Source organism: Equus caballus, chromosome 3, assembly GCF_041296265.1.
Source record: "Equus caballus isolate H_3958 breed thoroughbred chromosome 3, TB-T2T, whole genome shotgun sequence".
NCBI lineage: Eukaryota > Metazoa > Chordata > Mammalia > Perissodactyla > Equidae > Equus > Equus caballus.
Genome location: NC_091686.1, coordinates 51,012,790 through 51,034,028, shown reverse-complemented (window position 1 = coordinate 51,034,028; position 21,239 = coordinate 51,012,790). Strand labels below are relative to the sequence as shown.

Genomic DNA, 21,239 nt, shown 5'->3' with positions numbered 1-21,239 from the left:
ATTTCAAACTCTCAAACACAAGAGTGCTTTAGAATTTTTAAACCATTGACTACAGTTTTGTTTAAAGGAAGATATAATTAAGAAGATGTTGAAAGTTAAACATTTTGAAATGTTTGTTCAGAGCATTGTTGAAATGAACTGCTCAGCGAGTTTTCTTGTTATTCCAGGAGTAAATATTCCGACTAGTCAATACACCAAAATGCTATGGGCAAGTTGGCACTATTAGATGTCATTTATTTAGGCAAACTGACAGTAGGTTCACCAAGCTTAAAAAATAACCCCAAGGGAGAAAAAAAGAAATCCCTGTGTTTACTTTGGTAGCTTAGACATATTTTCATGAACAAGATGATGTCCTAAAAGCTGTTCATTAAGCTTAGAATTAAGTAATAGAATTGGAAAATGTGGACAGCACATTGGAAATTTAGCTCTTCACTTAATATCATAGATCACTTTTTCCACTGATATTATTTGGTCTAGGAAAGTAAAATCTTCTTGAAGAAGTAATTAGAAAAAGTGCACATCAAGGAATGTAATTGAGGATAGACTTTGGTTGACCTCAGAAGAGAACAAAAGCTCAAAAGAAATTTCATAAGGTTTGAAATTTGGCAAGAGGACCACACTATCTCTGATAATTAGACTTTCAACACATTTGGAATTGCTAATTGGATCTAAGTTCTAATTAGACTTTTTATGTAACTAAGAATGACATATTATTGTATGAATTTAATGTGCTTCTACAGTCAAAACCAACAATTAGCAGCCCTTTCCAAATTATTGTAATAAGGAAAAAGCTGGATTTTTGCTTATATTGTGACATCCTCTTCTCTTAAGATATATTATGTACATTTTAGTTTTCTTAATTAAACACCTTGTGGGGAGCTCAAAGAGAAACTTGACTTTTAATAGGAAGCAGCTAAATCGTTTGTTTGTGAGGGAGTTTTCCAGTATGTTGATGAATTTGGGAGCAACAAACAAAATGCAATACAAGGAAATAAATCACAGTCTTCAGGAGGAAGCAGCACAAATAAGCAGGTGCTCCTATAAACCATTCAGTTAATCAAAACAGTCTCCAAATATGACTAAAGTTCTGTTACATTTTTAAAACACGCAAATGTGGGCCAGGTTCCCAAAAGTGAAGCTCATGGATCTGGTTGCGGGATTAATAGTGTGACATTTCTTCCCAAGACATGCATTACAACATTCTCTTTGCAGCTTTGCTCCTTGCACAGTTATCTGCTAATTCAAGTCACAGCATCGCTTTCTTTTCTCTTTATTTCTGAATTGAGAGTCATCAATTTTTATCCTGTTGAGATTTATAGGCAGTAATTTTTAAACTGGTAGCCCTCAGATTTCGATATTACAGGAGATGAGAACTACATGTGGATGTAAAGTTAAACCAGTATTTTGGAGAGTAAAGAGCAGTGAATCATTCTAAAACTTTAAGGGAAAGGCTGCTGCCAAAATATTCCAAAGAAATTGATAGCACTGACAACAAAGGCAAATTATATTGTTTTATGTCCTGTGAGTACTTGAAAACAACAAAGCCATATACATGATTTTTTCCTCAAATAAAAGCAGTAACCCTTCTAACCACATTAAAAGTCTTGCAGTTTTTTTTTTCCCAATAAAAGCAGTATAAGACCTAATTAAAACCATTGAAACAATAAGAAAATCTAACTTGTGCAGTAATTGACATATTAGAACAGACATTATGTTAGAATTATATGTGCTATTATTTTTCCAATTAGGGCATTACTGGGACTGAGTTATTGGTGTATTTATAACTTCTCGATAAGTTAGAAGTCCTCAGTGAGTCTCCTAAAGCATGTTGGGTACTGACATATGCCATATGATGATATTTAAGAGTAGGAAATGGCATTTCTGTTTGCTTTATTTGCTATTAAAAAAGCAAACCTGCACAGGACCCTTCCTATACCAGTTACTCCAGGAGATACCACACAGTTCTCTGAAAGACCTACACATGGTGATTGGACCGTGCGTCAGGCAGAAAAGTGACCAAGCTATTTTATCTTTCAGCTTGGATGCTGGAATCCTGTCACAGGGCTGAATGGGTCACTGACTGACAAGAAACTGGAGAATAACATGCGTGGAGTGGTTCTACGTGTGGTGACTGTCCTGGTGAGTCTGATCAGAGCCTTGTGGTCTTGGCTTAAAGAGGTTACTTTATCTCTCAGTTCTTTATGTTTTATTCACTGACGCCACAGTCTTAAAAGAGCTTTGAATAAATCCTGACTATGCTTTCTGAGATATTTTTAATGGTCATAATTTTAGCCTTCAATTTATGTGGATCAGAATCAGATTTTTGCAGGCTTTTCCTTTAATTACAGTGATTTGTCAACAACTTTTTAGACATTTTAGGCCAAATTTCCATCCTTCTCCAGATTCCTACATATGATAAAGTAAAGGTATCCCTCAGACGTTTTCTCACTGAAACTGCATAGTGTAGGGGTCGGCCCGGTGGCATGGTGGTTAAGTTTGCATTCTCTGCTTCGGCGGCCAGGGGTTCGCAGATTTGGATCCCTGGCACTGACCTAGCAGTGCTGATCAGGCCACACTGTGGCAGCGTCCCACCTAAAATAGAGCAAGATTGGCACAGATGTTAGCTCAGCGCCACTCTTCCTGACCTCCCCCCCACGACACACACACACAAAACTGTATAGTATGCATAAATGGAGATAACCATGCCAAAGGAAGTAGATTTGATAAAATGTGCCACGTTCAGTGATACTGAAACATTATCAGACTAAGACAATAATTTCTAGTAAGGACCTACTTCAAAAGAAAGATCATCAGATTGTTTAATAAATATTTATTGAGTATCCACTGTATTCAAGCTCAGTGCTGATTACTGGGGACACTGATGAATAAAACAGACAGATATGATTCTATCTTTATGGAGCTTATAATCTAGTGATTCTTGAAATATTAACTGGATTATACATGTGAAACATTTATTGCAGTTCCATTTAGTTATTAGGAAATCAAAATGGTAACTATTGTCATTATTCCATATATTATTATTTTTCTCTCCTAATAAACATATAAAATAATACATCAAGAGAAATATTCTTAAATAGTAAAATACTCAAATGGGTATTGTCTAAATCGCCATAAAGCATGAAGACATGCATTCTCCCTGACTATTTCAATGTGTTTAGCCTGGTGCTACCTCATAATACACATCAAAACCTAATAGTCCATAGTTATTAACTTTATTCTTCTTCAGAAAAGCCTGCTTGTTTTTAAATTTGAAAAAGTCTTTCCTATAGGCTAAAAAAAATGTAGAATTAGTAAACAGGAGAAGCAGTTTTTGTGATATATTGATGCTAATTGGATGTTTATCAAAGTTTATAACAGCAATGGCTGCCCTTTGTCCATTGTTTAGTACAAATTAAATAGAGTCAACATAATTTCATTGTCTAAAAAAAGGATATCTGATATTTCTGTAAAAGGAAATTCAAATGAATAGTCTGTCCTCCCTTTTTGGTGCCTGTAATTTATTCCTAGTTATTATTTTAATAAGATTTTCACTTTTTTGGCAGATGATTATAACATGAATACTTCACAACTTAAATGTGAAGGTATTCTGTATGTACTCAAGGATGTGGCTATGTGCTAATATTAAAAAAAAGACAGGCATTTAAAATACAGTAAACTATTAATGGTCTCTTCTCTAGTGATTAATATGCAAACTCAGGTGACAACTGCGATGAAAGATAATATATGTGCTTTGTTTTGGTCTTTGAGATTCATATTTTAAGGCAAGCTAACCTCATTTACTTATTAAGCAAATATTTATTTAGTACTTACTGTAGACTTGTTAATAGATATAAGATGAATAATACATAGAAATGCGTGTTATTCATCTTATAGGTATATTCATACTTCAAAGCAGTCATAGAATCTTGTTGGAGTGATGCACATACAACGAAACAGATATGATTTATTAAGCCTTACTATGTGCCAGATATTCTACTAAGTTGTTTACTTGTATTATCTTATTCAGTCCTCACAGTGTTTCTAAGAAATGGACACTATTCTGATCCCAAGAATGTGGTAGATGAAACTAAGAAATCCAGAGGTTGAAAAAAAAGTGGAAGATTATACAGATAGTATGTTGAGTTGGGATTCAAACCCAGGAAGTCTGACTCCAGGCCTTTTAACCTCTTCCCTCTTGATGTTATATTATACTCCTTCTACCCCTACTGTGATAAGCATGAGAATAAAAGTATCTGTAGGATTTTACTTGACTTGAGAGTTGGAAATGCTTAACTCTGAATAAGGTCAAAGTGAGTTTGATTGGGAAAGTTTCATAGGACCAGTTATTTTACATTCATTTCCCGGCTGAACAAAATGATTGCTATTTTGTGCGTGAAATTGTATTGCTTCACACAGTGTTAATGCCTGCATGCCCCAATCTCACCTTCGTGACTCACAATGGTCTCTGTTTCCTGCCAGCTTGCCCTGCACAGATCTTGAGCATGGTTAGTGAATGGAGATATGGAAACAGTATGTTTCCCCAGGTCTTCTGTGATGCAGTGTGGATTTATCAGTTGCGTGCCCAGTTGAGTAAAATGTTGTTCCACTTATTACACTCCCACAATATACAAACGTGGTACTTAATATTTTGTAGGCTTCTTGATTCTTCATGTACTTCTTACTGAATGGAAACCTGCCACAACCTTCTTATTTATTTCCTACAAACATCTTTCCAGGTCTAGCTGTTACTTATATGGCATTATGAGCTTCTTCCACCCAACACGAAGAATCGCTCTCCCCTCAACCCACCTAGCAACTCCAAAATATTGATGCCCACTAAACCCTGAAACTCAGATTTGGTTTATACTAGACTTTATTTGGCCACCTAAACACCACCCTGAGAAGGCAGAAAGAGAAGGGAGGGCCCACGTCTAAGGCCCCTGAAGAAGGATTTCTCAGCCTTTACTTCATTCTAACTGCAACCTAGTCCCACTTCCACACATCCCTTACTTTGCTTTTTAGGCAAATTATGATATTAATGACACACAGGTTAATAAAATTGATCTTCCTTACCTACGTTTGAAACCCCCATTCATATTACTATTAAGGATACTTCATTGACTTGAAAGAAATAATCTAATGTTTATCTTAAACTAAATAATTCAGTGCTATATTGTTTATGATCCCAAGGGCAAATAAATGATACAGTCAAATGGTTAATTGAAGAGAATTAAATAAAGGGATTATTAACAAAGATGTAAATGGGGTTAAAGGAATCAACAATGGGTGTTGAAGAGCCAGGGCCTGGATGCACAGCAAGCCTTGACTACCTTGAAGACTGATGGGGCATGAAGCAGGAGCAGTATTGACAGACCTGGCAATGGCTGGAGCGGTGGGAGAGAGACCACTCAAGAGCAGCTGTGATCTTTGGTATAGGAAGAGGGTGGAGAAAAAGAGTCATTGCCAAAACCACAGTCAGACAGTGATGAAATGAAGAGAGAGGTTACCTCAGTGTCATTCCTCCTCTCCATTTCGTTTCATTGTCTCCACTTGCAAATTCAACCAGAAGTCAGAGGGCAAGGGAGCATAAGTAACGCAGACCATGAAGGTCAGCCTCCTCGAACACAGAGCAGGGCAGTGAAGGGCATGGTGGATCCGGAAACCAACACCAGTGTCTACTATTTGGTAACACCTTTTAAGAACTTCACATGTGTTAACTTATTTAATCCTTATTAAAACCCTACAAGAGATGTATCAATTACATTAAAAGGATGAAAATAGGATACAAAAGAGTTAACTAAATTTCCGTGTCCGTATAGCTCACAAAAGTCAGAGATCCTGGTTCCAGAGGCCAAGTCCTTAGCCACTCTGATATTCTGCCTTTGGAATCAGAATGAATTCACATTAGTTTTAAATTAAATATGATATAACTACTGAGATTGCAAATATTATTAGATTGGTAACTTAGGAACATTTTTCTAAATAGCATCACATATTCAACCATCACCGAAGACACAGACAAATGTTGTAGAAATTGAGGAAAAGAAAGAATGAGAATAAAATTCAGACCCTGCAAGCTTGGTCCTTCTATTAACCTCTTTGTTTCCATATTTGGCCCACTTATCTTAACTTCTTACCAAGTGGACCAAGTGTATTACTATAAGGCACTTATTAAGATTATTTTTTTTCCTTTTAACTTACTAAGTTGTATAAGTATGGATAGCCATAAATGACTAATTATGTCATTCAATTTTTTTTTTCCTGAGGAAGATTGACCATGAGCTAACATCTATTGTCAATCTTCCTCTTTTTCATTTTTTTGTATCTGAGCCACTGCCACAACATGGCTGCTGAAAGATGAGTGGTATAGGTCTGCACCCAGGAACCGAACCCAGTCCACTGAAGCAGGGCATGCTGAACTTAACCACTAGGCCACCGAGGCTGGCCCAGTCATTCAATTTTTTTCACGGTAATTCACAAAAAGTTATTAGAAACATCACTGAGTAGTAAATATTATCATAATACTTATGAAAATAAAATGGAAAGAAATTAGCACCAATGAAAAGAAGGTCTTGAGAAGCTGTGCTGCAAGAAGAAATAGAAGATATCTCAAAAACATAGCAGGAGCTCACTGATTAATAATTCCTATTTGCTTGATTTGGTTTTGCTTAAAATGGGCACATGGCACCTCTAATGAAACATGAATTCACTCATCAATTCATTTGAGAAATGTTTATTGAGTGCCTTCTTCTAGATGTTTGGGGCTCACACAAAACAGACAAACATACTGACTTTTGGGAGTTTCATTCCAGCAGGATATCTTCTAAAGCTCTCAGAATATTATTTGAAAAGGTACAGTGCCATCATCTTACATTAAATATACAACATAGTACTCCTTGCCTAAAACTACTATAAAAATAATTAAATAACTTTGTATAAATATATGAAATTATATTTATATAAAATTATATTTAATTATATTATATTGGAAGTTTATAGTCAAGCTGTGGTGGTGATTTTTCTGTATTTTATAAATTCAAAAACATAAAATTTTTCACAGTTTACTATCTCTGAAATCAGGATGCGTCTTTTAACTGATGTCTCCTTGTAATTATAACTGGAAGTATTTTTTGTCTTTATTAATGGTAGGTAAAACAATTGTGGATCTTACAATTGAAACATTTTAGATTAAATAATATGTGGATGGTATTTTTACAAAATTAATTGTTAATAAATATTCCTGGAAAGACAAATTCAATAGGATTGGGCAAGAAGCCATCATAAGAGAGAGACTATTTTAAAGAATACCCGTAATAGAAAAGAAATAACAGTAAGAAATGAAGTCAATTGAAAAAATAGGACAGTAATAACAATGAAAATATTACACTCTAAACTAAAACTGTCACTATAGGCAGAGAAAGATAAAAGTAGAAAATACACAAAGGCAGCTTATCTCAAAACAATACCACATAAAGCAAGGTCCCAACTACGTGTCGAGAGAAAGGGAAGTTTCCCCAAGCAACTCACTATTGGAAGGGCATAGCAGGCAGCTGCCTACTGAGTTATCATTTTAAGAGAAATTTCCTTTTCCTAAAATATTTCCCTATTATTAGTCTCTCTTGGAATTTTTTCAGCAGGCCTTATTTCCCTGTGAAAATTTACATGTTATCTGAGATCAGAGAAAGGTAAAACATCACTATATAGTTATACAGTGTACCCTAAACTGTTAGCCTTCACTCAACAACTATTTATTGAACGTATATTGTAAGCCAAGCATTGAGCTGCATTCCAAAGAGGGAAAGATAAACACAACATAGTTCCTGCTTTCAAGGAGCTCCATATAAACCACTGTAGCAAAATTACTGAGTCCTCTATCAGAAAATAGAACCTGTGTGTGAGTGTGAGGAACTCAGAATTAAATACATTTTGGGGAGGCTGAGAAAGAATGATAAAGTTGAGAGAACAAAACAGACAGACAGATACAAAAATCACAGTCTTTTCGTGATCTAATCTCAGCAGTGACATCCAGGCCCAGATTCATGGGCTTACAGGACAATTTAATTCCTCATTTCACTGTGTTCTTTCATTTAGAATTCTTTGTAACTCCATATTAATTTTTTGTCATTTGTCATTTTTTTATCATTCATTAGCATTAGCGCCTCCCCTCCCCCCCTTAATTGTAAGTACCAGTAAGACACAAAGTTGGTTTTCACTTACAAAGCCTGGTATATAGAAGCAGGTCAGTAAATATTTGCTGAATGGACAAATTAAAATACTTTGATAGACTGAAGGGGTGTGTGTGTTTGTGTGTGAGAGAGAGACACAGAGACAGAGATAGAGACAGAAAGAAAGAGAGAGAGAAGCAAAGAAATAAAGAACTCTATATGTGATTAAAAAAATAAGAATGGGGAAAGACACAAGGCTATGCCTGAATAGGTGGTCTTAGGATTCCTCATTCTTTGACTTTTATCCACTAAGTCCAAATTTACAGGAGAGATAGCAAAGGAGATCCTAAACTGATAAGTATTATTGATTTCAGCATACGATTTCATCCCTGAATCGTCTTCCCTTTATTTCACCTTGGTGAACTGTCCAGACACCTCGGTGGAATGCTGGGGACCTCTTTTATCTGTTTCATTTACATCTTGAACAAGTCACTAAGCCTCATGCTTCTCACTGTTCTCTCCTGGAGAACACCTGGTTTCTCAGACTTCCCAAAGCTCCAAAAACACCATAACTAGGTCCATCTCTCCTCACAAATCAAACCCTAAATGGCTGAAAAAGCCCAGCCTCCTTTAGGTTTTGTAGACTCTAAGCTATTTACTTCTCCAAGAACTCCCTCCCTCCATCCACTCTTGTGAGGGAGGTAGGAGTGGATACCTTCCACCTCTCTACCTCCTCAGGTAACTAGTTTTACTATATTCCTACTCAAACTGCCTGCCCCATTCAGAGTTGCTGTAGTGGGTCCTTAGCCTTCCCATCACCCGGCATTTATTCAGCATCCTCTCTATGTTAAGCATTATGCTAAGTGCTAGAGATGCAGAGGTAAACAAAATAGACATAGTCGTTGCTGTAATAGAACATGACATCTACTAAGGAATATTGACAACATCCAAAGAAAGACACTAACGAAGAGCTAGACTGGGGAGATCTAGAAACACGTTCCTGAAGGAGAGCCGCCTGAGTCATGGTTCTCAAAATGTGAAAGATCTTTATATATGTCCTAGATGCCTCACAGAAAAAACTTGGAGGATGGAAGATGGAGACAGGATATGGGCAACAAGATGGTTACACATAAGTAAAACCCAAGTTGCATCTTTAGGTAATTAAAGTTCAAAATGAACAGTAACATAATCATATAAAATCTATATGCTTTTTGACCAATGTTGTCCTATAAGCTCTATAATTGTGATCTACTGCCTAAAATTTTACATTTAGACTCAGTATTAAATATAAAGAGCATAAAGAATTATTTTCAGAAACCAAACGAATCAAGACCATTAGATCTTTTGACGCAGTTGATACTAGGAAATGACTTAAACCATTTACGGTGTGTTCAAATAGCTTCATGCTTTTAAGGTAAAGAAGTACAAAGTTTTAATTCAAAATATCAAGAATCATTCATATTATGAAATAGCAAGTCCACATTTGACGACAAGTTACAAATGATATACAATCATTTAATATCCTCTTGGTCTTAGCGGAAGTTGTTGTTTGGCTTTTGTTCTACAAGGTTTTCCTTTCCACGTGGACTAATATTTCATAATTCATTTTCCCACCGTCTGTGGGAAGCACAGAATTAGACAAAATCAGTATAATGGATAAAGGGAGAAAAGGGTAAAATAGGGTGCAACTATGTAGTTCACGATCCTCTAAGGAAACAGCCATCCAAATAGAAGGAAAAAACTACCTCTTGTCTTCGCTTGGATTGTGACTCTTTAGAAATTTAAAAAGTTTAAACTGTTTATATTAAATACAAGTACAAAGTACCTTTGTTTTTTTTTCTTCATGTTAAGGGATGTTGTGACTGATATCTAGGCAACAAATTCTCAATTTGTATAAAGACAAGAAAGTATGAATGTTAGATACAGTAATTTATATATATATCAGTGAAAGATCAAGCAATGTACTTGGCTTTCTCTAGATATAGTTTTTAACCAAATAGGTAATATGTGATTAGTTTTCTTTTTTTCTCATTAATTTTTTTTATTGTGGTCATAATAGCTTATAGCATAGTGAGATCTCAGTTGTACATTATTGTTTGTCATACACCTTATAAGTATACCCCTTCACCCCTTGTGCCCACCCTCCACCCCCCTTCCCCAGTATTCACTAGTTTATTCTCTTTATCTGTAAGTTTATTTATTTGCCACATATAAGTGAAATCATATGGTGTTTGTCTTTCTCTGTCTGGCTTATTTCACTTAACATGATTCCCTCAAGGTTCATCCATGTGATTGTGAATGGGACGGTTTTGTCTTTTTTTTATGGCTGAGTAGTATTCCATTGTATGTATATACAACATCTTCTTTATCCAATAATCCATCAGTGGGCACTTGGGTTGCTTCCACATCTTGGCTATTGTAAACAATGCTGCAATGAACATAGGGGTGCATAAGTCTCTTTGAATTGTTGATTTTCAGTTCTTTGGGTAAATACCCAGTAGTTAGATAGCTGGGTCATATGGTATTTCTATTTTTAATTTTTTGAGAAATCTCCATACTGTTTTCCACAGTGGCTGCACCAGTTTGCATTCCCACCAGCAGTGTATGAGAGTTCTCTTTTCTCTACAATCTCTCCAACATTTGTTGTTTTTTTGTTTTGGTGATTATAGCCATTCTAATGGGTATAAGATGTTATGTGATTAGTTTTCTTATTGAAAGTACTTCATCCCATTTCATTGCCTTTTCTCCTCAACACACTCAAATAAGAAGCATTGGCATATACTGCAAAGAGTAACAGACTTACAGTCAAAAGATTTCAGGTTCCAGCTTTTCCACTTAATATATCATTGAATTTAAGGAATCAAGGAGCTATTCTGAACCTCAATTTTTCTGTCTGTAAAAGAGGAATAGTAAAACTTGCCATACAGGGTTATTATGAGATTAAATAGGTTAAATTATGTGAAAGCAGTTAGCAACATGCATAGTGTTTCTAGACATACTATGTACTTATCTCTGCAGTGGAACAATGATTTGTAAATTAACTAAAGAAAAGAAAAAATGAGCATGAGTGATCATGAAAGCATAATTAATCATTGTCGTCAATCTTTAGATTGTATGGGAAATTATTTAAAGGATGCTAAGGAAGACAAGCATAAACTGTAGAATCATGACTTGTAGGCCTAATCACTGTTATGTTAATTTGAAAACCTGCTGAGGAGAACCACAGCAACTCTCACTGCTGGTGAAGCTGGTGCTTTCTAGAGAAAAAATAAAAAAAGCAAAAAACCCAGTACAAAAAAAAAAGCCCCAAATTATAAACCAAAAACTTTTAAAAGCCTGTATGTTAATTATATTGTCTCATAGGAATTGTGTTTTTTTCCAGGCTAGCTTTAAATAGACTCTACATGTTAATATATGACTAATAAAATACTTGTAGCAATGCTCTGACATATCGTTGTCCTTATATTTTGCTAAGAACATTGTCCAAGTTTTTGCAACTTAGGCTTTCAGCATTGTGAACCTTCTCAGAGGTTTAAGATTTCCCAAGGTCTCAGCCTTTGAGCCTCCTGAACCTAGAGGCAAAGTTGGGGGCTGGGAGAGTAAGCATGATGAGAGGGTCCACTGGGCAGACCCTCACAGCAGGGAGATGGGAATGGAGTTGATGGCGTGCTCTGGTAGCTCCCATAGCCACGTCTGAAGAGAGCTCCTTTGGGAGAGTTTATAAATGATAAAATGTGGTTCAGGGCTTCAGGCAAAAATGACACCTCTGGCTGAGGAAATTTCCGGTAGATGCTAAATAAAATAAACTGAAAGTTTCAATAAAATATGGTAAATGCTATGTAATAAATGCTACATTGAAAGTACACAGTAGAGCATTGTGGTGAAGAACACTGTCCGTAGAGGAGTTTCACTTCTAAGGTGGCAGGGTGAGGAGTTCCACGGACCCACTCCACAGTAAAACAAACAAAGATGCGAGAACAAACAAATAAATCCATTTAAAGTCTCTGGAAATTTTCCTAAGAGCATTCAGAAAATGAAATAACACTTTCAAGAAAATCTACTAAAACTCAGTAAATACAACAAGAGTCTGTGGCATCTGAGCCTCATCCTGCTCCTTCCCTTCCACCTCACCCCTCGCCCTGCTTAACTTGATGGAGGCTTCACTCCAAGCAGGTTTGGCCAAGAAGATGGGGTTCCCTCTTCCCTAAGTTCCCAATCAAGGGCTATCTCAACTGGAAGGACAGGCTGCTTGCATTTCTTACACCCTCCAACTCCAATTTGGAGAGGCTAAATTCCTGATAAATGTGGCCAAGAGTTTGGGAGCTCCCTCTCTCCACTCATTTCCCATCCATAGGATGCAGTCTCTATCCAAGATGTGGCCTGGAATACTGGGGCCTTGATCACCATCACTCCACCTTGCTCCAAGGGCAGAGGTTCCAAGACAACAGATGTAAGTGGAGAACACCAGAAGCTGCCGCTCAACTCAGTACCCAGAGTAGTGGCAAAGAATGTGTTCACTTCAATGCTGACTGAATAAAATCATCATGAGAATTGGTGCATGACAAAGGCTTGACAATTTCTTCTTTCTCGTCACACCAATTCTTAAGATGATAGCTGTCATGCAGACATGTGTGAGTATCGCTGTTGCACTGAGGTAACTGTGCGTGACCCAGCTCTTTTCCCTTTGGAACCTGAAAGCTGAATTCTTACACTAAACAACGAATAAATATTTCAGAGATGTGTTATGTAATTTACTGCTGATAACTAGATATCCTACTTGTCTCTAGAAGTTCAGAAAGATATTGACAGAGCCATTTGCAAATTCAAAGATGTAGAAACAGTTGGTCTATGTTGGCTTCCATAATTTCTACAATAGTCTAACCAAAGTTATATGAACTATATTATACTTTACTTTCAGAATTGCTTTATACCACTGCATCTGAAAGAAATCCACATGTTAAAGTGACCTTGAAGTTTTGTTATCTTTTGCCAGTGCAGTAGTTTTAGCATAGTTACAACAACACAAAACCAGTTCTATATACGATTCCTCAGAAATAAACATGAGTATAAACATAGAAACTAGAGAGATGCGTCTGCTACTGATTTTACGTTTTAGTGTTACAAAAGAATATGTTAATGAATTAATAACTATCAAAGCTTACAGATAATGTTACCAGCCCACATTTAGGGCACACTTGCTAATAAAACTTATTCTTGGTATTTTAATATCTCCAATCTTCATGGAGCCTTTGAGATTATTATTTGCATTTTATGGATATGGCTGAGAGTCAGAGCTAATTAAATAACTGCTTCAAGTTACATTTGTGATAAAAATAAGCATTGACTTCTTGTTTTTCTGACTCCCTCCCAGCCTTGATGGAGTAACGAAGACTGGGCTAAATTCCTGTTATAAACAACTAGAAAACTGGGCAAAGTATAGAAAAAAGCAGACATTGGTCAAAAAGTCAAAAAGGGCTTTGGTTCCTGAGAGACTGGAAACAACAAAACGATCTTAACAATTGCCCCAAATTTCTGGCTGGTGGCAATTTCCATACCGGAGGCACGGGAATATAGATCCAAAACAGAGAGATCAACCTCACTAAATTGAGAAATTAGAGACCAAAGTTTTGGAAAGCTGAGTTGGTTGGTGTTTTTTGGAAGATGTTAAAGAAAGAGGGAGCTGTCTAGCAGAGTACTTGCAGAACTTTGCATAGGGGTTCTTTGAGTCTTGACTGACTGCTCGGTTATACGTGTGTGAAGAAAAACTCTACAGAGCTAGGCAAAGAATGACGGGAAGCAAATCACTTCCAAGAGCTTGCATGTGATGTAGAGACATTTGAAAGTAGTTTCATTTTAGGGGGATCTTATTGTACCAAAACTTAAAAGGATATGTGAAAAGCATATATTTATCTTTGAATTATGTAGTAATTAATAGTATGTAGGTGAACAAACTTATATAAACTTAAAGTTGGATACTCCCACACATCTTGCCATTCAGTGTTTTAAATGTTGCCCTGACCTCTCAAAAGGTGCAGCTTTTCATTCGGACAATGTATCTTCATCCGCTACTTCGGAACTGCAACTGCATGTTGATATTGTTGCCGTTTTACAGCTGACGTAAAGTAGCATTGGGTAGACAGATGCAAAAGAAAAAAAAAAGTCACGGGAAATTGTCCTTGTTTTAATCTTAGAAATCTTCCCGATCAGTAGGGAATAACAATGTTTTGAATTAAAATGTAATAATTAGATTTCAGTTTACAAAGAAAATAGATTTTTAGAAAACCTCGTATGCTTTCTCAGTCCCTCTCAAAGAGCCACGGGGGTCAGCCAGCCTCACCAGTGAGGACACTAGGCCTCAAGTAGGGTTTGAATTCTTTCAAAGGAACATGAGCAGGTTTTGACCATTGGGGGACCATTTATCAAATCACTATCCATTGCACTAAATGAGACTCTAGGGTAGTCTGAAATGAGAAGAGATACTTCCAGAAAAGCACCCAACATGAGAATAGCTTGCTCATCTGTCAGCTTCTAGAACACGAACATTCAGCTCCCTCTAGGGAGGTAGGAGGCAGTCAAGGAGAGAACCACCATACTGCATGGAGGTCCCAGAAATGGAAAAGTTGGTCAAGGAAAGGAAGGCAAATGCATGCTCTTTCAGAATACACCCCTTGGGTTTTTTTAATGATCAGTTGAAATACCAAGAGGTTTAGGTTCCAAGGTGTCATTTCACAGCATCTCCATGTAAACTGTGTGCTGATTATTTTAACCTGGAAACAAAAAGGCCATGGTGCTGGAAACTGAATTTGTGATTCTGGTGTGTTTAAAATCATTCAGGAAGGAATTTCAGCTTCTCCAGTTGGTGGAAGTTAGGGTGAGGAAATGAACTTTACATTTTTTAGGGTTTTTTTCTTTTGGTAGGTTTGAAGGTGTTATGCGGGGCTTTTTTTCTTCTCTCTTTTTTATTTTTTACCATTGTTAGTGGCATGATTTTTGAGATGGGAAAATGAAATGTCCAGACTAATTTTTTCCATTGATTCTTATGTAGAGTAATGTACTCTGCAGTTCAATTAAAAATAACAAGCTGCTGTGTTGTTCTGAGCCAAATGTAATCTCCAAGACCATGGTCAATAAAGCACTCAAGAAAATGAAATATTGAGGCTGAATGGTCTGAAGTCTGTTGGGTAATAAAGAAGCAACCAATTAGCATTTGAAAGCAAGGTTTTTTACTTTTTTAAAAGTCAAGGAGAATAAAAAAGTGATCACTCTCAAGGACAAAGGTTTTGAAAAATATCTCACCTCTGTTTTATGGAAGCTTTCAAAATTTTAAGAATGACCTTTGGTCATCAGCCCCAAGAACTAAGATGCATTTCAATACATGCAATGTTACATTTGGGAACACTTCTGGAGTATCTGCTGAGGAAGGCAAGAACAAATAGAACCAATGCTCATTTTTTTGTCACTCCTAAGACATTTGCTCTATCTAGTGAAGGATTTTATAGGCGTAAGTGTTAGCGCTGGTTTTAGGCTAATCATTCCAATTTATTATGCTATAAAATATAGTTTTTATTTTTGGAAATAAAATTTTTTATACAATTAAAAAAAGTTTCATACAGCTTTCTGTTTTCCAGCAAATTATGGGAACTTCCCTGTAATTCCTTAATATGTGTGCCCATAATTAACTCAGTACTGTAATCCATGTCTACTGTCCTGGTAAGAGCTGGCACAGAAGTCATTTTCATGTGCTTTATTATTAGTTTTAATAACACTTCTAGTAATCTTTTATCCACTTATTAATTTTGGAAACACAGAGTATTGTCTTTGTAGCTGTAAGTTCAGACTTCTCCACATTCTGTAAATCCCCACAGATTCGTCTCTTGCTGTTAAATATCAGCACCTTTCTGCTTCTCCTCTGATGTTTCTGCCCTCTATGCAGGAGATCTTTTCTTTTAAGTTTCCCACTGTGCTTCATAATAAAATCAAGAGAAAAAGGTATATCCTTCAGAAATCATTCAGCTCACTAGAAATAGAAAACCTATCACCTTATTCTTAAAACCTTAGATCAAGCAGGCCAGTGGCAGAAATAGTGAGTGCAGTTTCTACAAAGGGTATAGAGTGGGGTTAGGGAAATTACTGTGTACCTTATTCTCTCCGGATCTCCTTTTAAGGATCAGACTGTCTTTGTTCAGGTAAAAGGCTTGATACTGTTGGGAGGAAAACTTTTCTTCTACCCTCTTAAGTTTGTGAGTGGGGGCCTGTGAATTAATTGACAATAGACAGAATAACAGGAGAAAAGTCAAAGTTTATTTACATGTGCACATGAAAGTCACTGAGTAATGAGTCATTTTCTGAATATTCAGAGGTAAAGGTTTATATATCAACTTAAAAAGGGTGGGGGTGGAGTTTAGGGCTTCAATAGGAAAGCATGGAAGGGTCTATTGTTTTGTGTGTGGGTGTGTATGTGTTACTGGGAATGAAAAGCCTGTCACCTTTCTGGAATTCACAGGAAACTCCTTCAGAGTAGGATTGATGGCAGCTGTATCTTCAGGGAACTTTGCTTTAATCAGATAAAGAAAGTTCAGAAGAGATTTCAAATGTTTTCACTTTAAAATAATCTTTATGCTGAAACTGTGATCCCATCAATATGCTGACTAAAGTTGAAGTGTGAAGAAGAAGAAAGTATAAATAGCTCTACTTTAGAAATGAAAGGGAATTTGGGGATAGAGAGTGGAGACAGAGAGAGAGAGATGATTTTTTATACCACCATGTGTTAAAAGACTGTAGCTCAAGTTCTCTCCCCATTCTCTACCAGGTAGTTTCAGTACCTCCTCCCCACAACCCCAAACACACATTTTTATATATATATATACCCAAGTGCTGATGCAGACAGTCTAAATTATTGGTTAAGAATATAGGCTGTAGGGCCAGCCCCAGTGGCCTAGTGGTTAAGTGCAGCACACTCTGGTTTGGTGGCCCAGGTTCGGTTCCCAGGTACAGACCTATACCACTGTCTGTCAGTGACCATGCTGTGGCGGTGACTCACATACAAAAAGAGGAAGATTGGCAGCAGATGTTAGCTCAGAGGGAATCTTCCTCTGCAAAAGAAAATAAAAAGAATACAAGCTTTAGCATCCCACAACACTGGATTCAAATTTCCTTCTTTATAACTAGCTTGTAAACTCAAGTACATTATCTATCTATTCTGTCCCCAAATCTCAGTTCTCTCATTTGTAAAATGACAATAAGAATAGCAGAATATTCCAAGAACTAAATGAGGTGATGAATGTAAAGTAATAAGGGTGACCACAGGCATAATATAAGGTTTTTCATTGTTGTAGCTGTTATTTGCTTCCTCCTTTAGCCTGAAAATATGCTCTGGGTGAAAAAACATTCTTTCACCCCAAGTCCCCTTTAGTCTACTAATTCTTTCTCGGGCAAGTCTCTCAGACTTTTGTGTTAACTGTCTCCACTTCGTGATTAATTTTTATCCTTGAACCACTGGCTTTTATTGGTTTCTATTTTGACTTCTCCAAAGAGATTGCTTTTCAAAAGGTCTTCATCATCTCCTGCTTGATGAGTGAAGGGGATGCTTTCAGGCCTTATCTCTCTGGACCTCTCACCTCATTGGAATCCACCAGCAATTTGCTCCTGCTTGAAACTCTGTCCTCTCTTGCCTCCTCCAACAGTGTATTCCCCTGATTCTCTTCTGACCTCTAGTCCTTCTGCCTCCTTCATTGGAGTCTCTGCTTCCAGAATTTCCTCCCTGACCCTTTCTATGCTTTATCCCTGAATGACTTCATTTACTTTCTTGAAAATTATAAGCAAATTTTTATTCCCAACCCTGGCCTCCCCGTCATGCTTCAGACTCGTTTATCCAACAGTGTTGAAACAAGTATTGTATATTCAATGACAAAAACTTATAAAATTAACAACAAAATCATCCATAATTCCTCCATCAAAAACTTACTGATATTTTAGCACTTGTCACTTACCAGCTAAACAAACTCATAGAAGTTTAATTATGGTTCTAAACTCATAGAACTATTGGCATGAATATAAAAAAGCACCTGAAAGTGCCCAGCACACAGTAAGTCCTGTATGGATGTTTGCTGCTGTTATTATTGCTATTATTGTTTTTCAAATTTGAAATATGTACACTACTATGGACTGAATGTTTGTATCCCCCAAAATTCATATGTTGAAGCCTAATCCCCAATGTGATGGCATTGGAGGTGGGGCCTTGGAGACTAAGTAGGTCGTGAGGGTGGAGCCCTCGTGAATGAGATTAGTGCCCTCCTAAGAAAGGCATGAGAGAGATGATCTCTCTGCTCTGCCATGTGAGGCAGAGGAAGCAAGCTCGCATCAGACACTGGAGCTGTACATTGATCTTGGGCTTCCAGCCTCCAGAACTGTGAGAAATAAATGTTTGTTGTTTAAGCCACTCGGTCCATGGTAATTTGTTACAGCAGCTGGAACTAAGACACACACACACTCATGGATAGTTTTGTACATTTTCTTCCCATTTAGCAATATATGCATGAGTGTTTTTAAAGTAAGTATTTTTTGTACAGCAGATGTGATCAATAGTTTTTTTCAGCTACTTAATGAATTATCTTTACAGTTGCCTCAAACTTCCATTAATTTTTTCAGGGTTGTATATAATTCCCAGCATGCCGACTGAAACTCAGCATTTTTATTCCTCATTTACTGCAATATGTTGGAATACAGATCAAAGTAATGTTTCTACAATGATATTTTGAATCTCTCTATAAGATAAGTGAAGAAAAACAAACCAATCCCAAACCTTAAAATGTTGTTCTCACTTTAAAAAAACCCCACCTGTGGCCCAGTTCCAAGCAGATGACTGTGTACCAGGGTGTTGAGACACTGAGGTTGATAGCTGACTCTTCTGTGTAGTAGTCTATCATACAGATACACTCTTCTTTTTAAATAAAGCAATCCCTAATTGTTGGGCATTTAGTTTGTTTTCAAGTTCTCACTGGAAAGTTGTAGTGAACATCCTTTTGGATACACGCTTGTGCTCATTTCTGATTACTTCCTTAGATGTAAAATTACCAGAATAAATAATATGAAATTTTGAAGTCACTTGTTTTCCTACCGCGAATTTGTTTTCTTGAAAAGCTGAACCAGTTAACTCACACAGGTGGTGTATAAGGAGCCCTGCTAACTCACACGCTTGCTGAGAAACATTAACTTTCTTTTTCAGCCTTGCCATCTGATGAGCAATAAGTAAAATAACTCACCTTTTTTTAATTTGTATTTCCCAAAAGTATGTTAAGAGAACAAAAATAAGTAATTCACCCTCAATGTTTGCTGTTGAACTTTGTCCTTTTAAAATTTAAGCTTTACAGATTATGATGATTTTCATGATTATTCTTTCTTTGAATAAATATTATTTCTCTTTTAACTGATTATACAAATCACAAATATGCGGGAAAAAAAGACAGGATACATTGCTTCCTTCCATTAAATTTGAATGAGTATTAATTTTGTATTCAGTGCTGTAGGTTTTTACAAAATAGTATCTTTGATCTTGTGTTGAACTTTTGCCTTGAGGACTTTAGTTTATTAACTGAGTTTTAGTTCCTCTAATAGAATTATCCTACATACCCCAAATAAAAACACTCAAGGAGAGCCTCAGAAATCCACAGTCTTCTAAAGACTGATGCGTCCACTGAGGATCTCCAACAAGTATGGCTTAGCACTTCATCACTTCTCCCTGAGTACTTGAACTCCACATCCAGTAGATCAGCAAGTCCCATCAGCTCTACCTTCAAAAAATACCAAAAGCCCAATTCCTTCTCCTCAAATACATTTTATTACCAAGTCGTGATCATCTCCCTCCTGGTTTATCGCAAAGGATTCCTAATTGATCTCCTAGCTTCCGTCCTTTCCTTTTCCAGTCTGTTTGTCAATCGAAACCGCCAACTGTCTGGTAAACTGTGAAACATACCAGATCACGTCCCTCCTCTGCTCAGAGCCCATATGGCTGCCCATCTCAGATGAAGTAACAGCTTAAAGGCCCTGTATAGGCTCCACCCAACACACCCTCGTTACGTCTGGGCCTCTTCCTGTCTGCCCTAGCTCCCTCAGTTCCTGCCACACTGGTGCCCCTGTCTGTCAAACGTGTCAGAGAGACTGCTGATGGGTTTGCACTTATTCTTTCCTGAGTCTGGAATGCTCTTTCTACAGAGGCTCTTCCTAATTGAAGGGACAACCCTTTCTCACATGCTCTTTGTTCTCACTATTTGTTTCATCTTCCCCCACAGTACTTACCACCATCTGACATAACATATGTATTACTTTGTTGATTGTCTCTCACTCCCATTAGAACGTCAGTCTAGAAGGACAGACGTGTCTGTTCATCGTTTGCTTTGTCCACTATCATAATATTAGTGTGTGCTGGACATTAACAGTCTTCTTAATGACTGAATAAATATTTGAATTTCTGCCATTTTCCTGTAAGTAATATTATTTTTGATAGAAATACCACTACTCCTGAAGCATTCCAAGTTTAGTTTTATATGGCTGTTCACTATATTAATTAGCTTCAGTTTAGGTTTACTAAATGTTTTTGTATCCTGACAGAGAATAAGTCTTATCATAAGGTTCTGCTGACATTTATTAACAGTATTTTTCTTGACAATATTTTAACAGGAATTTAACTATATCAACCAGAGAGTTTGTAAACATCATCATCATTCTGAAGTCATATGTTACCGAGTTCTTCGGTTAAATATTTTGTAGACTTCTGATATTTGATAGAGCCAGTCACTCCTTACAGCTGCAATATGCTTTCTCTCAAAACATGCTCTTGACAGTTTTCCTGGAGACAACTGCACTTACAAATACTCTGCACCTAGTAAACGTTAACAATATTTATGGAATAGGACTGATCCTTACACGTGGCTATACACTTGTAAGATTCACCTAGGTGTTAAATTTAGCAAAATAATGAAGATTTGAACCAAACAAACAGAAAATATTACCCAGCACTCATATGCAGAAAGCAAACCGAGAGAGCCTGGTGTTTCTGAGTCTATATATGGTAATCAT

At 36.8% G+C, this 21,239-nt stretch overlaps 1 protein-coding gene across 1 annotated transcript in view; it reads left to right on the top strand.

Moving 5' to 3' along the window:
* GRID2 (glutamate ionotropic receptor delta type subunit 2) overlaps nt 1–21,239 on the top strand; it is a 1,371,230-nt gene that overhangs the window by 1,019,987 nt on the left and 330,004 nt on the right. The window contains exon 9 of the mRNA XM_023638677.2: nt 2,038–2,139. Within this exon, the coding sequence (XP_023494445.2) occupies nt 2,038–2,139 (102 nt within the window). The remainder of the gene's footprint in view (nt 1–2,037; nt 2,140–21,239) is intronic.